Here is a 16,974-nt window from a genome sequence, read left to right on the forward strand (position 1 = left end):
GGAATGACTAAAAAGCAAAATAAACTGAGTATAAAATCGATACTAGCACAATTCGATGTGACATTTGAGACGACGCATTGCACGTGTTAAAATTATTGCTCAGAAATGGAATAAAGGTGAAACTATAATAACAAAGCTTTTTTTGCATAGTATTGTGTGGCAGTATAATAAAAAAAATTGTGCCATATTTGGCCACAAATTTCCAGTTAAGATATTTTTCGTTTATCAGAAATGCCCCGTCAGAGTGTCCGACCAGGCTAAGCTTTTACCTGTCAAAATCTCAGATTTACTGGACAATTGTCCGATGACCGACTGTTATTTGCAGCCTTGATATATGAGTTTACTTGTGAAAAAAATTAATGGGGAAAGCTCACAAAGCTAACTGCTTCTGCCTACAAGATCTACAATAATTGAGGCAGAGCTCTACACAAGCACTACAGCTGTAATTGGGGCTGATACACTGAATCTTGACCAACCACAAGATGAATTTGACAAACAAAACCAAAGTTTTAGCTAACTACTAGTTCACATCTGGATGATTAACCAGCAGTAAAACTATTTAAGGAAGATGAAGCTATTCATCATCTGTGTTAATGAAAGACAAACACAACTTGAGTTGGAAGGGTATCAACAACCACCATGTGAAAACCTGGCTCAAGTGTAACAACAGGGCAGGAAATAAAAAGTGAAAAATAATTATTGAACATGCTGTTATTCAGAAGAACTAATTAAAATTACTGTCTTTTGAAGGGCTATGCATAGATATACCAATGTGATAAAAAATAACTTGACAGACTTAAAATAACTTTTAAAGAACAAACAGTTGATGATAAAGTCACCAAATAATTCCAATGCTATCTGGAAACAATTTGGGGTTGTCCCCAATCCAGGAACAAAATTGGTTCCTAAATTCACTGACAAAACTTTGAGACACAAAAGGGCCAACAACACTGGATTTCACCCAAGATGTGCCATTACAACTACAGTGTCTGCAAAGAATCCTTTTAGCACATCAAGGTACAAAGACTATAGGACAAAAATAATGGTGGCATATTGTGTTCACTTTCCTGCAGATGCTAATAATGGAACAACAAGATATATTCTTAATCTAACAGTGTACCGACTTAGGAACAATATTTTACAAAGAGCTACTAGAATATCAGGTCTAGATCTTGCTCTCTTCACAGCTGCTTGAAGGATAAGCCGACGTGTGGTGTACAAAAACCCATGGATAAATAACATAACACCTTTTAAGACATTTCAACTGTGACGTAAAACCCTCACTCTAGTACACGCAGCGAGGACAAATTACCAACGGAAAATATTATTTTATAAATGAGTGGAAAAATCCCTGCCGAACCACTGCGTCTACCGCACAGTTTTGTAAATATACAAGGGTAACCGACCGATTCGATTTTTATCAATCCACATTACTACACAGGATGGAAAGAACTTTGTCCATTTATTTGAAAAATGTGCACGCGATTTGCAAGGCTATTGACCCAAGAAATTCCGAGTAAATCGGCGGGGATTTCGGCAACAGTTTTCATTCGTCCGATTTAAAAGTTGCATTAGCCAACCGACCGAGGAAATCTTAAGAAAACACGTGCAATACAAAATGGACCAACACTTTATTAATAAAACACAACCTGAGATGCTGTCTAAAATTTTCACTTCGCGTCACAAAATCTTTGTACCGTCAGAAGTCCGTGCCTACAACGTTACAGAATGTTTTACCCCAACTAACAGATTTAACAACGGGCAATCTTTCGCCATGCAACTAATTATACTTCGATGTAATGCAACTTCACAGCAAAAATTGAACAAATAAAATAAACCTGTGAAAAAAAACCTTCGGTTAACCTTTCGATTTTAAAAACACCATTTCTCCTTCTACGATCGCTTCATTCAAAACATTATTAAGCTTGTATCCGAAAGAAATTACCAAGTCTTGGTGGTGCTCTAATGCGAATGTTAGCAGAGTCTTCTATTAAACTGACAGTAATATGTAAACGAACAATTTCAGTTTAGAATACAGAATTTTTTCCCACACATCAACGTACGCTCGGAGGAAAATCAACAAAGTCAAGGTGTACAGCTGTAGCTCAACGGGCGCTGTGCCATCGAGATCTTGGGTCTGTAAGGTAGGCAACGAAATCTCTACTTTTGCTAGTTATACACGACGAAAACGGTAAATTACGTGGTTTGATGCGCTCTTCAAAACAAACCGAAGGTTCCAACGTTGCTTTCGAATACGTAATTACATGCGACAAGCTAGCGAAATAGCTAGCTTGATCGACGCGAAAACACGTTACTACTCTCTACCGATTTCGTCGTTTCGTATAATATAAAACATACCTTTTGCAAGCTGCTCGGGTTAAGCTGCGTCTTGTCAATAATCTTGATGGCCACCTTTTGAACGGGAAAATATAAAACTTAGTGAAGGCGTAGGGCCGGTCTGTGTTTAATTATTACACTCTCTCCCTCGCAGCGAGCAAATAAGCAAGACGATCGAACGCGATGAATCCACAAGCGCATTTGCCACTGTAAATAGAGAACGATATAATATTTACCTCCTTTCCCGTCGGTACATGCTTGGCGAGTTTAACTTTAGCGAAATTCCCTTTCCCAATAGTTTTTATCAGACGATATTTGCCTATGTGGACTTCCTCCGCATTCGAGGTTGAAGAGCGGTTCCGACTCGTTCTAGAGCCAGATGATGTAGAACTGTGGCCATCGGGGACCTAGGAGATCAAAATGACAGCAAATAAAGGATTATGCGTTTGCCAACTATCCAAGGATCAAGGGCATAGGCTAGAGTGTGCGATGAATTGGCAATTTAACGAAAAATTGCAACTCAGTCGCAGACCTTGTCGGGAGTTGGCCCGTAACATGGTCGTTCAGGCAGAGAAGACATGGCTATAAACTTTCTTTTCTCTTCGCGCAGAACTGCTTGTTTAAACTCTACTAAAATGCTGGTCAGTTCCAAAAATGCCTCTTCTAACAAATTCCAGGCAAACTACAACTCTCCGTTGCGTAAGAAAGCCGCAAACCGCGGCAGACTCGACGCGAGGTAGAGTCGAAAATTGCTCGTCTTGTTTAAATACGGCGTCTTGGCGAAACAAAGCCAAATTTTTCGAAATTCACCTTCGTTGTGCGGACCCTCGGTCGATCTTGGCCACTATGTTCCATGGGCAAAGAATGCTCTCAGCCCGTCCGCTGCGGTGCTGCCGTCTTGCCGAATTTCAAATCCGTCTTTCCAGCAAAATTTTCCTCCAAACACCACAGAAATCAAATGTTAGTGTCTCGGGTTCAAACATGGAGGCCGGGAAATTCTGAAGTGCCACGGCCTCTGCGCACTGCACGAAGCCGGTCCAGTCTCTCCTACACGCCCCTCGGCCAAACTTAGCTGCGCATAATGAATGCAAGGTTGTTGGTCACGCCTGGCCCAAAACATCCGTCGGAAGAGCAAAATAATGGACAACGGATACAAGCGCGAAATACAAAGGAGATTCTAGAAAACTACCATGTTCCACGTTCCGAATGGTGCCCTCCCTTTCCTCTGCAGAAATATTGAATTTCTAACTATACGTGCTTTCATTCTGAGAATGCTTTAGGGTATATTAAAAAAGAAAAAAAAATGTAAGACGCGGATCTCGATTTGTGCCCGGACATGGTACCCTGATGTACCGTACTGTACGTCAAATTTACCTTCCCGTTATCCCCTTCCCCTACCCAGAATCCCAGATCAAAGACACAAAGCAGTACAAAAGTATTTCACAGGAAGCCTTTATTTTTCGATTAAAAATAGATACTGTCACCAAATTATTAAATTCTCAGAGATAAAATAAAATAAGGTCAACTTTATTTAAGCAGGGTAGCCCTTTCAGCACTAAGCTGGTACCAACAGAAGCCCTGGCTATCATACTAAAGGTATCTATATGTATAACAAAGTAACAAAGTCTAATAAAAGTCTAATAAATATGTTCATAGTTTCAGTTTGTCCTCATAGGGTTACTGGTTTGTGTGGAATCGCCAAATAGAATTGTAACACCCACCCCTTCCCACCAATTCTCATATCTCCATTCGCTAGCACAAAATGTATACTTTTTTGTACCTCGCAAACATGCATTTCCTATCAAAGAAGATAAGAAGTTTCATGTGGTTTTTATATAGCCTTGTGGTTTATTTTAAATGGCCAGCTATTTCCGGTGTCCGTAATATTAGTCTGTTTGATTTATGGCGGTAAGAAGCTAATTTCCCTAGTTATAAATTGAGGAATTTTGGAAAGAAAAAAATTCTTTTTTGTCAGAAGAAATAAGTAACCTCTGCGAGGGCTTATCAAAATGACTGTCCTTGCAATAAGAACGTACCAGGGTTAATTGGCTTCTTAAAAATCCTTTTTCACCATAATATTGTTTAGCGAGGCGGTACTTCTTGAGCTTAAAAGCTTTCTTGACAGATCTACAGCGCTAAGTGCTCTAAATAATTACCTTAATCCATTGCGTAAAAACTCGGTACGCTTGGATTAATGTCAATCATTATTTTAGTCACTAGAGTCGTTTCCCCACAGTAATCGTTTATCACCTTCATTTGCGTTTATCACAATCATTTATCACTTTTCTGACATGATCAGAATCAAACTCAAGGGCACTTTAGTTTTGTATGGATTTCCAATATCAAAAAACCACGACTAGGGTTTTGGAAAAAAGTCAAATTTCTTTTAAATTTGACAAGAACATATTCACCTTTTTGCCATGCGAAAAATGGCCTTGATAACTCTTCCGAAAGGCATATACTCTGTCTTGGTTACACAATCGATCTAACTTTTTCACCAATTGTAAGCTTGCGTGATTGAAGGCCGTGGTTATTGCGTTTTTATTTTCATTACGTAAAACTGCAAATTACTAAAATAAACTTGAGACACCATAAAATATGCGTGTAAACAGATTTGAGGGGCCCTCAATTTTATCGCGTTGGATGAATCATTAAAAGGGAAAATCATGAGATAACATGTACAGCACAGAGGTCGATCCAGTGACAGCTTCGCAGTAGAACATCCTGTTTCTAAGAACCATCCGCCATTATCAGCAGACTGTGAGGATTCCGCGATCTTCTACCTGAATTGTTCAGTAAAAAGACTACACATCTTTTCAAGTACAATACAAGTGTAATACTTTTGCTTATTCTATCAGTACTCTTTGTCAGTCCTTGCTGCAAAAGTGGTGGGTCAATGATTGGTGCGTCGGGTTTGACACTGTCTATCAGGGTCGTTTAGTTTAGTTTCTGGGCAAGACACTTTGCTCTCACAGAAGCTGCCTCTCTCAGGACTACCTGACAAGGATCGCATATAGGCGGCGGGAGGAGCCTGGATCGAGAAACCTGTAGATAGCATGTCATCCAGGGTCCGGTTGGGAGAGCAAAAATTACATTTCATTTTTGGTAAATTTTTCTTAAAATTTTCTGTTAACATTCTAACAATAAACTAATTTTGACACTTTGCATGCATTCTCTGAACCTAAGCGAGAAGAGAACTCTCTGTTGGCTGAATATTAAAAGTCTGTTGGCGTATCCTGAGAGTTTGCAAATCTTCAGCCGAATCAAGCGCTAATCAGAACTAGCTAGTACGAGCTCTTCCAAGTTAAATTTGCTGTGTCAGTTTTTCCGATCCGTTGGAAAACTCATGTTGTTAAATAATATATGAGGGAAAGTGCGCTCAGTAAATGTTCGATACACGATTCTATGGAAACATGTGTTACGTTGCCTGTTACACAGAGCGCGCTTTGCATCCGTAGAACACTTGCCCAGATACAGAGGACTTTTTTTTTTCAACGCAGAAAGAATCAGCAATATCTTTCTGTATGATCGTCACGATTGTTACGGAAAAAGTTGAACGATCCATCCTCACGACTTCTGGTTTCTGTGTGAGTTACGATCCTTGAACTTTTTCGCAGCGATCGTAGAGAATGTAAAGAAACAAACCCTTAAACGCGGCTCCTTCTCCTTACCCCAACCAGGAGATCAGAAAATTTAAGGCTTGTGCTCTAAAGTTCTTCAACTTTAATCAGGAAAATCATTGTCTAATCTTTAGCATGATATCATGACAAATCCTATCCGAATTGTTTTATTAATGAACTCTGCGTAGAATTATAATCTCAAACCCACATCGTCAGTCAGGGAAGAGATTTTTCAAAAGAGTGAAGTGAGTCTGAAATCCAGTACAATAAATACGGAATAATCACCAACGGTCATAAGTGGGGTTGGGTGGGGGAGGGGGTGGGGAGGGGAAAGGAGCCAATCAGAATTCAAGGTTATGATGAGCCCGGTCAAGAGATTATGAACCAGTATAAAGCGCGGGAAAAAACTTGAAAACCGTGCAACTGTTTGACTGGTTCTGCCAGTTTGGCCGGTTTCACACACCACCGATTTTCAATTCGCCCTGTTTAGCAAAAAACCGTTTGGGACTGGTTTAAACCGATTTTAGACATCCGAGAGCTCAGCGAACAGGCTGCAAAAAAGTAGACACGATCATTTTGATAGCATAGCGTCAAAGATAAGCTGCTTTTAACGTGATAATACCTTTGTTATTTCAAAAATGATCTTGGAGCAAAACAACTAGCAGACAATTTAGAAGCCAAATGTGGATTCCAACGCGCCATGTATATGATAATTCAATTTTCCTCTTAATTAAGAACTGTTTATTTTGTCTAGTTCCATACAAAGCTGGGAAAAACAATGTTCCAAAGTACTAAAAAAAAAAATTAAAGCCGCTGGCGTCATCAGTCTTTCACAGGATAAATAAATCTGAAATTATCTGATCTGAAATTACGAGCAGGAAATTACTCGATCAAACATTTTCCCGTTCAAACAAAATATGTGTGGAAGATCCACAGTGAGGGCATGCAGTTTTGCAGTTTACAACTCCTGAATACTAATATTGGGACTGTATTAGGGCTCAGTGAAAGTATGGCTGACCGATGTGTCCAAACATACAAAAATAATTGCGCTGAGTTCACTCTTCGCGGATTCGGCGCGCATCTTGCCTGGATTTGATGCCATAAAATCCAAGAGAGATACCAAGCTTACAACAGATTATCGTCAAAACTGGAATCAGGTATGGAGCCACCATATGGTACAATGAAGTGCCAATAACATGTGAAGAGCCAGGTCCGTATAAAGTTAGCGACATCGCAATTAATCAATGTGGATATGATTCATTTACCCAGCAATGAAATGTCGCATGCTAAGGCTGTACTCGTTTCCAGCCTCCTTGGGGCATTAAGACTGAGATGAAAAACAAAAAACAATCTGAATTTTAAACCTTTACTCGACCTAATTTAACCTGATATCGAAGACCTGTAAATATGTTTAGAAAAAGTTTTCCTTGCTTGCTTTTTTGTCTTTCATTAAAACTTTCAGACTAAAGCTCTGAATTTTGACAAAAACTGGTTAAGAAAACTTGGTGTAACACGATGCTAATTTTGTAGTGAATTTAAATATTCTACTTATATAGCTTTTCAGTGTAATTACAAGGTTTGTTTTAGTATTGTTCTTGGCGAGAGCAGGTGATTCACAATACAAGCACCCAAAACATTTCCTCTAGCAGACAGAGAGATTAAATGGTATTATTCGCTACATTTTCATTGATTCGCAGTTTGACGTTGTCCATGGGGTTGTGCTAAGTTTAACTTTTTCGTGACTTCTCTTTCCGACTGTTTATTTACGATATTAAGCGCCGGTTTCAATTGCCTTGTATTGTTTTTTCTTTTCGTTTTATTTATCTTCGGTTCAAATTCAGTAATTATTCGTTGAAGCTAACTTAGTAATAAATAAAAATCAGAATTTATTTGATAGTCACTTTGAGAAGATAAAAGACGGCATTTCAAAATCCTGACTTTTTCTTATGTAAATCTGGTCTTGACCAGCTTTAACGCCGGATGTCTATGAGATATTGTACTTTTATCAAGCAAACAACTGATATAAATCAATGTAAATGGAAGCTAGCTATTAAAGTTTCTCTTTTCATATTTTGCTGCTTAGCAACCTGTTCACTGAAGTGACACCGTGACCAATACAGAGCACTAACGAGTAGAAATGAAACTGACGTCAATTTAGTAAATGTAATACAAACACCTTCCTCAGTCTTGAATATCCTTGACAAAGTATAGCAGACGTGCTCGTTTGTACTAGGAAAAAGCTTCCCTTGAGGCTTAAGTCATCTCAGCTTTTGTATACGGTCAGGAAACTGCTGGCATGGTAGGAAATGACTAAATTCTTCTTAATTCTTCTCATCTAAGAATTGGCCAAAACCACTAGAGTGCATGCTTGAGAGATCAAGTAGTTTTGTTCATATCGACAGCTTACTACGTTTTCTATTTCTTTCTGGTTTTGCACAGTTTTTGTGTTTACTCAGAAGACCAACCGACTTTACAAGACTTGGTTCCGAGACACGACTTATTCACAAAGAATGTTCCAAGAAAATCCCTGAGGTGTTCTGTAAAGCTCTTCATTAATTTACTAAGTCACTTAAGAAATGATAAAAAAAAAACATTGTCAGTGTTTCTATCTAGTTAAACGAAAACTCGAATGGACGTGCTTGCAAAGAAAAGAAGTGCTGCCAGAAAACAAGCTACAGGCATTTGTTTCCAATTCCAGAACTTTTCCAAGTTTTTCCAAACTTTATGACACAGGTCGTTGAACTTGAGTGTAAACGTGTCATTGTTCAAGGCGCCATTTCTACACTGAAGAACGTTAATTTGTGCGCTGTGGTTTCCCTAGAATTTACAAAGCAACCACAAACGTACTATAACTAGTTGTCAAACAAGCAAACAGGCGTGACCAGCAGGCACCAGTAACCACCATTACAACAAACGAAATTGCACACAGCTCGTCAGCCAGCCAAACTGGTTTACGCGTCAAGGGCTATTCGCGCGAGCTTGGTACCTGGACGGTTTCTTTGGGTCTTTTGCCGGTTTGTTATAATTAAGACTAGCAGTTCAGTTTTACCTTAAAGACGTCAACGACGGTAATTTAGCTTTCTCAGGAAACCAAACTGAATAATGTAGAAAACAAAATCGCTCCCACTATTATCGGGGGATGGCAAAAAGGTGGAAAAAACAACGAATAAAAACTACACACGATGAATTGAAACCGATTCCAGTTGCAGGCCGCGAAAACCGCTGTTAGCTACCGACTTTTTCTTTCATTGGAATTATAAAACCATAAATTTTTGCTATATTGTTTCAGGGCTCCTGAATGTTTCCACAGCATTTTGATTAATGCATGCGGAAGTCCCAAATTATATATTGAAAATGACTTAAAAATTACGGTAAAAAGCGCGCGCCCCCCTGATCTGGGGTGACTGATATGAAACTTCTTTCGGGACGCGGCGCGCTCCGTTTTTTGTTTGTTTTATTTTATTTTATTTTTTTGTAACTTATCCTGATTTCAATTTTTTCTGTGTGTAATTTCGAAGATGTCAAGCAACTGTATAAGTGAGGTATATATATAATTCAGTTGTCGGGTTTTAATTTTTCTTATAAATAATTACTTCGTTGAGGTCTAGGGCTTGATTGCACTAGGGTACCCCGTTGTTCGTCCTGTTTACAAATATCGACATGAAATTTCTTTATATCCTAAAAAATAACTCGATGTCTCTACAGCCAAACTCTCTCCTCAGTGTTGGAACCGTTATATTTAAGGTGTCCTGGCGCAAAATGTTGTCATATCTCAAATAAAAATAAATATAATTAACAAAATCGGTGTTTAACATCTTTTCCCAAAACGGTGGTCTATAAAATTTTAACCAGTTTTTCCAAATAATTAAAAAACGCAGTGGGAAGGAATTTGTTTAACAGATTATCGCAGAACACTTTTGTTAAGTGCATGGGTCATCGTTATTTTTAGAACTAACGTTTCTCTCTTAGCTTGAACAGTTATTCAATGGTTATTATACGACTAACAAGGGGACAATTGTGTTAATGTTATCTCTGACGGATTTTTTTTTTTTTCTCTTTTGTTCTGATTACGAATCATTTTAACAGTATTTGCAGTTAACTTTGTTGATCCTGTCGGTATCGGAAATATTTAAATCCGGTTTCGCTCTGTCCATGCGAACAAACACTTGTAGTTAAAAACATTGGGGTGTCTTAGCAAGGATTAACCAAAAGGGCGGAGAGCTGATCGAATGGAATCGAAACAAAAAGGCGGCATCTGTGTTAGTTTCGTCCATGATTACCTTCTGAAGGCTGTGGTCTGGAAACCGGAAGGTCCGAAAGGCCTGCAGCTTTTTTAAACTTCTCTCATAAGCTTTCGTATTAGAGTATTGAGTGGGATTTTTGATGCACTATCAAAACACAGGTGGGAACAACTGTATTCCTGAGACATTCGTTTCTTCTAGAAAGCTTTTATTAGCTAGTCCGTTCCAAATTGTGTTCAGTACATGACTGATTCGATCAGAGTGAAGATTATGTCTGGTTGTATGAGTGGGTGGAGCGCTCTCAGCTGAAACAGCACCATTTTGGGATATGATAACCTTAAGCTATCCTCCCGGCCACGTCTCGCCCACGTTCCTCGCCCACGTTCCTCGCCCGTTGGGAGTTCGCGACTCCCAATTACGTCATCCCCGTACCCGCAACACAGCGCGCGCAAGTGAATTTTCTCATCGGCGAGATGCGAAGTACTTTTAGGATAGGCGTGTTAAATCAGCATCTCACAGACTTTTATTCTCAGCAAGCTCTCGATCTTCTTCACCATTCTTTACCATATTTGTGAATCCACGGCTTCGATTTCTCGGGTTCCAGCTGGTCATAACTCCAAGGGTTAGCTTTTACACTTCGTTACCCCTCCTTAGACAGTTGAAAACACTGTTTAGCTCCCCGATATATTTAACATCTGCGCAGCAAGCTGCACGGAGCAACGCCTGACATAATTACAGGCAATCAGGCGTCGCATAACTTGAAAATAGCTACAAAGCTATGCCGCATTAGTTCCAGTATTCCTAAAAACAACCTTCTGTGATCATCAAGGCAGAAAAAAAAAAGCTAACGCCCGAAAAACTCACAGCAATTACCGACGGTGTTTCTCAGCCCACTTGCTAGCGGTCGCAAGTTAAGAAGCAATTTTTTCCTTTTACATTATCCAGCAAAAGACGTGATTCACTTGTCCTCGTTCACCATCGATTCACAAGGAAAGCGAACAATACAGCGGGGTCAGAGGGTCTTTACGCAGACACTTGAGAGGAAATCAGGTGATATGACGACATAATCGCTACATAATTATCATCCGTGAAATACCATGTAACATTACAAGGAGTACTGTTTATTATTGCAAGAAATATCTGTAATTAAAATTGAGACTTAACGTGCATGCTCTGACCTGAAGCAAGAAGAGTACCTTGGTAATGTGAATACAAACAATTTTTAAATGCAAATCCCAGTTCCTATACTGTACCTGCCTCTATTCAAAAGGGGTATCCAGTTGTTACTCGTTCAGGCCCGACACCGCTTGAAACTTCGATTCTTGCCCCAAAATTACTCATCTTAGCTTTTCTTGTTCACGAAATCCTACATTTAGACTGCAGTACTCTTGCGATCTAACAGTTTTGTCGACGTGATACTGTTAAAATTCTGTGGTATATAAGACTTCCATCACCCCTCAGTCAGCGGGGATTCATAACAGCGCAAAAGAGTACAGGATAGACATTTCTTCGAGCAATACACCGGTTTCGACAAGGCACATGATTTGAGAATGAGCACAGAGTGTACAAATGACTGAGAAATTGAGCCAAAACCTTAAAACGTACCATTTTCCTTCGACTCTCAGCGTCGGCCGACGTCTTCGTAGTAGGGTCCTTCAAAAAAGTCGAACGATAAACATAGATGACAAAACAGGTTTCAGCTGAGGTTTATGTGCGAAACGAATTTTGGTGTGAATAACACAACTGTACTTTATACGATGATGTGATAAATAATTTACTTACTCTAACTCGGGGCTCCTCTCCGTAGGTGGTATACAGAGTACCTATCATGTTTTGATCGTTGTTTGTATGAAGAAAGTTACGATCTCTCAGTCTTCTGCTTGACCGGCGAAGGAACACATTTAGATCCGCTGGGGCGCGCTAATATGTAAACCGGACACACGCTGTTAAAGCTTGCGTGACACTGAACTGAAGCGTGACAAACCTGCTGCTAACCTGACTAATATGGGACGAGGGTCAAGGTAAAACAGAACTCCTGCTTGATATAAGATCGGTTACCATGGTAAGCACTCAGCCGAAAAAATGGAACGTATGCGAATCGTTCAAAACGATAATATAAGCTAATCTTTTTACAGCTTCCGTGGCCTTTGTTAATCCTTAATCGTTTCCGTCGATCATTATTCAGTAACGTTTATACCAAGAATGTTTTGTTCGTGCCGGGAAGAACCCCGATAATTAAAAGCACTTCACAGCGTCAAGGAAATCCGTCAGCGTCTATTTCTGTTTCAGTGATGCAAGGAATTTTGAAATATTGTTTTTGCAGCGAAATAGATATGATTAAGATTAATTGCAATTTAAAAACCACAGCCGCTGGCTATATCATTACTAGCCACGCAACATTTTCACGTTTTTCAGCTTTCGGTATCCCGTCGCCATATCGTTTCGTCTGCCACTTGTCATATTTCTTTCGTTCCCACTTTATAAAGATGCAAGATTAGAATTCATCTCTCCTCAATTGTAGAGATCCCGAGATTAGTCTAAAACTCGCATTTCTGTCCCAGTCAAGCGATTTTTCAACCGGCTTCGCTGCTTTATAGCGGAAAAAAAACACTCCACATTTCTGATCAGATCTTGATGCTCTACTGGTCTCATTATTTTAAAATCCCTTTTTATGCCGATTTTGTTGAAATCGAATCCTCAGAAATTGGAAGTAAAGTATGCCTGTCTGACTGTGTTCTAGACCTGCTTAATTTATAGCCGTCGTGGTCATCACGCCCAGCGATTTTCCTCGATAAGCTCGTTTGGACGCCAGACATGGTTCTATAATCAGCGGTTCAAATATTTACACTCCTAGCGAAGAAAGTCTAAGGTCTACTAGAGATTCCTTACAAACGGTCTATCGAAATAAGACCCCATTGATTACAAAATCAATGAAGCTATTTTCAGGAATTGTGTCGGTGGTTTTGTGACAAATCGCCCTTCGTATTTTGTCGGCTTTCTGGCAGATTCTTTTAATGCTTCTAATAATCTCGTCGAATCGGCCCGAGAGCGTCCGTCTCAAATCACGCCACGCCAACTTTCCCCTCTTACTGTGGGTCAAGAGATGGGTTCAAGGTAGCTTTTAGCAATATATGACTCGTACCGCTTGCTAAGCCAATATGTTTGCCTGAGGTCATTTGGCGGTTTTCGGTGCAAGAACGAGCATGGGTGGCCAAGTGACGAACGAACACCCCACGAAGCTGCCTTGCCCCCGTGGGGCTGGAGGGAAAAAAAAAATAAAGCAGCAAGTTACGCACAAACAAAAACGATTGTAGACGACTTAAGTTATACTCATACACCACTGTCGATTTTCATCAAGAGAAAATGAGGTATCATGCCCCCCCCCCCCCCACTCCCCTTGCGTTTTGGCTCGTTGATATCCAGGCACGCGCCTTAATATATTTGCTAAGCTTGCGATCTCGACGAGCTCGAGACAAAACAGTGGACAGACTATCTCCAAGCTGGATATTGCATGCCATCGGATTGTGCCTTGAAACAAGCTGGCCAAATTAGAGAGAGATTCTGTGAAATCGCAGAAAGTTTGGCACTAATTAATAGTTTTGCGAGGGCCAATAATTGCTTATTAGGGACCGTTCATTTTTTATAAGGTAGGGGGGGCTGGTGGGATTTGGGGGGGGGGGCCATGCGAAAAAAAATGGCTTTCGAGGGGGGGCCATCCCAAAAAAATAAGGGAAAAAGGGGGGGTCACGTGAAATATTTTAGTAAAACTTTAAAATGGAATAATGTTTGAATATCAAAAAAGTTGCTACAGAATAAACATAGAAGGCAGGATACAAATTTATTACAAACTTTCCTACTGCTTTAAAAAAACGTTTGGCGACAAAAAGCATTTGTAGCTACTGAAAAGAAGTATTTAACACTGTTGTTTTCGAATGCAACTTTCACTGGCACTCATCTTCATCTTCGCTGTCGTCGAGTTCTTCGTCGCCGCTTGTGCTGCTATGGGAGTCTCTTTCACCAATGCTACAAGAAGCAGCAATGCTTTCCGTCAGAGTGTACTCTTCAGGGTACATGAAGGTGTAAACATAATCTCTGACTTCCTGCTCAAGATTGGTGGTGATTCTGCTTCTTGCAGCATTGGTAAAATAATTCCCTTCCAAGAGCTGTGCGATGTATGGCCCATCTCTTCTAAATAACGACGTGGCAACATCCTCAACTTTAATACACTCTTCCGGGACGGCCGTTCTTGGAGGGTACACAAGGCATTGTGGAAGATTATTTCCTAGCGGGTTTCCAAAACAGATTCCATAAACTCGTTGGACGTTGTTTTCAGTCCGCTTCCTCTTTCTTTCATTTGACTTTCTGCGGTTTTCTTTTTTCGTTCTCCTTTTGTTGATTTGCTGTTTGAGTATGCCCTTGAATATGCTGTTATAATTGTTCTTCTTATTTTCTAGTGCTTCCGTGTCCTGGGTGACCTTCGTCAACTTAGCTTCTATACATTTGATCTGTTTTACATTAAAACTGTGGGCAAATTCTTCGCCCTGCTTTAAAGCAAGCCCATTGGACTGAAAGAGTGTGGAATCGTGTTCCTTTACATCTTTCAATATGGCATTCAACTTTTCCACCATTGCTCTGTGCTCTTTGATGGAGAAGTTCAGTTTTCTTCCATCACTGGGCTTCAACCAGTACCTTGGCATGGAAAACTCACTCGCCCTTTCTGAACAGCCATCCGCACTTAGAAAGATTGCTTCTTTTGCTTGTAAGATGTCAAACTGCCTGGATCGTTCAGCTGTAAACCTTTTCTTAAATGACTCGTCGCTTTCGCCATTATTGCGCATTTTAGAATGAGCCTCTTTCATGATGCTCATGTAGTAATGCGTTCTTTTCCTGATTGGATTAACAATATAGCCAAGGCTTGTTTTCCGGAGACCCTGAGGTATGGTTGTATCATCAGCAGAGGAGGAACTAGTGACCTACCAGAAAAGGAAAGACGATTTTTTTATTTATTATATTGAACTGATATTATCGAATGATCATGGTTCGTGTAACCATTTAATGTTGTATTCGTGTAGTGAAATGTAGACCTAAGTCAAACGATATATTAAAAGACACATACTATTTTAAAAATGTTCAAACAGTTTTAGGTGCTATCTTTACAATAGGAAAATACAGACGTTTCTCATTATAAAAGTGAAGCATACATGCGTTTTTAATGTCCAGATAAAAATTGGAACACTGACAAGAAATTAACACTTACCGGCTCATCTTCTTGTACTTCAACAGCTTTCTGTTTTACCTGCGCAGGGCAACATTCATACATGCCTATCACTAGAGTAGACGTAAAAACCTTCCAAATAAAGACATCTGTAAATTAAATGTAAGAATGTGTTTCACACAACACATCAACAGATTTCCAGTTTTTTCACAACACTTCGTACTTGGTTCAGTATCACAATGCAGGAGCAAGGAAAGACTCTGTTCCAGGCCACTGTTACTTCCGTAAGATTGAGAAGTTTATGAATGAGCACTATGAGGAGGGGGAGAACAACAGGGAGTTTCTAAAGTTGTCCTGTCAAGAAAAGGTAGGAGAAAGTTGTTCTTTTTGTTGTAAATGGACTGGACCACCCATAGAAAGATACCCTAAACCAGTTCCTGACCATTCCTGCCTACCGGAATACCCCTACCTCTCCTACCAGAAGACCCCAAAAGAAGGGTGTGATCCAGATGACTGGCAGCCGAGGGTCCAAGCAAAGAAAGAGCATGGAAGTGGCAGGCTGGTTTTATCTGACCCAGAGAGCGTTGCTCTATTTGCAGATAAGTTTATTGTCAAATCAAAGTTTGTGGTGGATTATCTTCAGCATCTTGAAGTGCTGGAATTTAAAAGGAAAAAGAGAGCAGAAGAAAAGGCAAAGTTAAGTAGGGACGCAAAAGATAAATCATATGAGGATTATCCTTGGACTGAGTTGTGCGAAGATCTAACCAAGCTTAAAAAGCTACGTGTTCCAGAACTAAACAAGTACTTGAACCACCACGGGCTGAAGCAGCATTTGAAAAGCAGCAAGAGTGAGAAAGTAAAGGCAATTGTAAGACATTCATGTTTGCAGCAGAAGAGTCCTCTCAGAGCTGGCCAGCCAACACTGAGAAATGCAAGGACATTGACCCAAAATGACAACAGGGCAAGTGCTGACAGCAGTGAAACGGATGAAAGTGACAATGATGAGTATGACAGTGATGCCATTGACTCTGGGGGAGAAGATGACTCAAGTGATGTCATTCTTACATTCATCAATTCGGATGAGAAAGATGCCAATGAGAGGCCAAATGCCACACGCTCAGGGCGAGCCATAACTAGGAGATCCGAAATTGACTTCTCTTTCTTTTGATTTGTTTTTTAAACAACAGCTCTCTGTAGTAGAGGGATTGTCAATATTGTCTTCATAGTGAGCACAATAACGTGAAGTAGGGGGATAATAGAGAAATATTATAAAAGTTGAAATCTAAATATTGTTTGTTCAATTTTTTTTTGTGGGGGGGGGTCATCCCAAAAAATGACCGCTATAAGGGGGGGCCATGCGAAAAAATTGGTAAGCTGAGGGGGGGTCATGCGATTTTTAAATGGTGCTTCCCAAATCCCACCAGCCCCCCCTCCCTCATAAAAAATGAACGGTCCCTTAATTAGTGCGTGAATCTATGTGCATGTGCTGAAGCACCAGTTGAACAAGCGCACCTTTACGATGAGAGGCGGATCGCTGTCGTGTACCAAAAGACAATCTTGC

At 40.1% G+C, this 16,974-nt stretch overlaps 1 protein-coding gene across 7 annotated transcripts in view; it reads right to left on the bottom strand.

Moving 5' to 3' along the window:
- LOC145483966 (MAP/microtubule affinity-regulating kinase 3-like) overlaps window positions 1-12,128 on the bottom strand; it is a 30,337-nt gene extending 18,209 nt beyond the window's left edge. For 2 of the 7 annotated variants that reach the window (XM_081462550.1, XM_081462547.1), the window contains exons 1-4: window positions 11,981-12,126; window positions 11,804-11,851; window positions 2,574-2,744; window positions 2,359-2,412 (exon numbers count right to left, since the gene is read on the bottom strand). In XM_081462550.1, the coding sequence (XP_081318676.1) occupies window positions 2,359-2,412; window positions 2,574-2,744; window positions 11,804-11,851; window positions 11,981-12,028 (321 nt within the window). In that variant the 5' untranslated portion in view covers window positions 12,029-12,126. The other 5 variants (XM_081462553.1, XM_081462551.1, XM_081462552.1 and 2 more) reach the window with 4 other exon arrangements.
- Window positions 12,129-16,974: the final 4,846 nt, after the last annotated feature.

This window comes from Orbicella franksi, chromosome 4 (assembly GCF_964199315.1).
Source record: "Orbicella franksi chromosome 4, jaOrbFran1.1, whole genome shotgun sequence".
Lineage (NCBI taxonomy): Eukaryota > Metazoa > Cnidaria > Anthozoa > Scleractinia > Merulinidae > Orbicella > Orbicella franksi.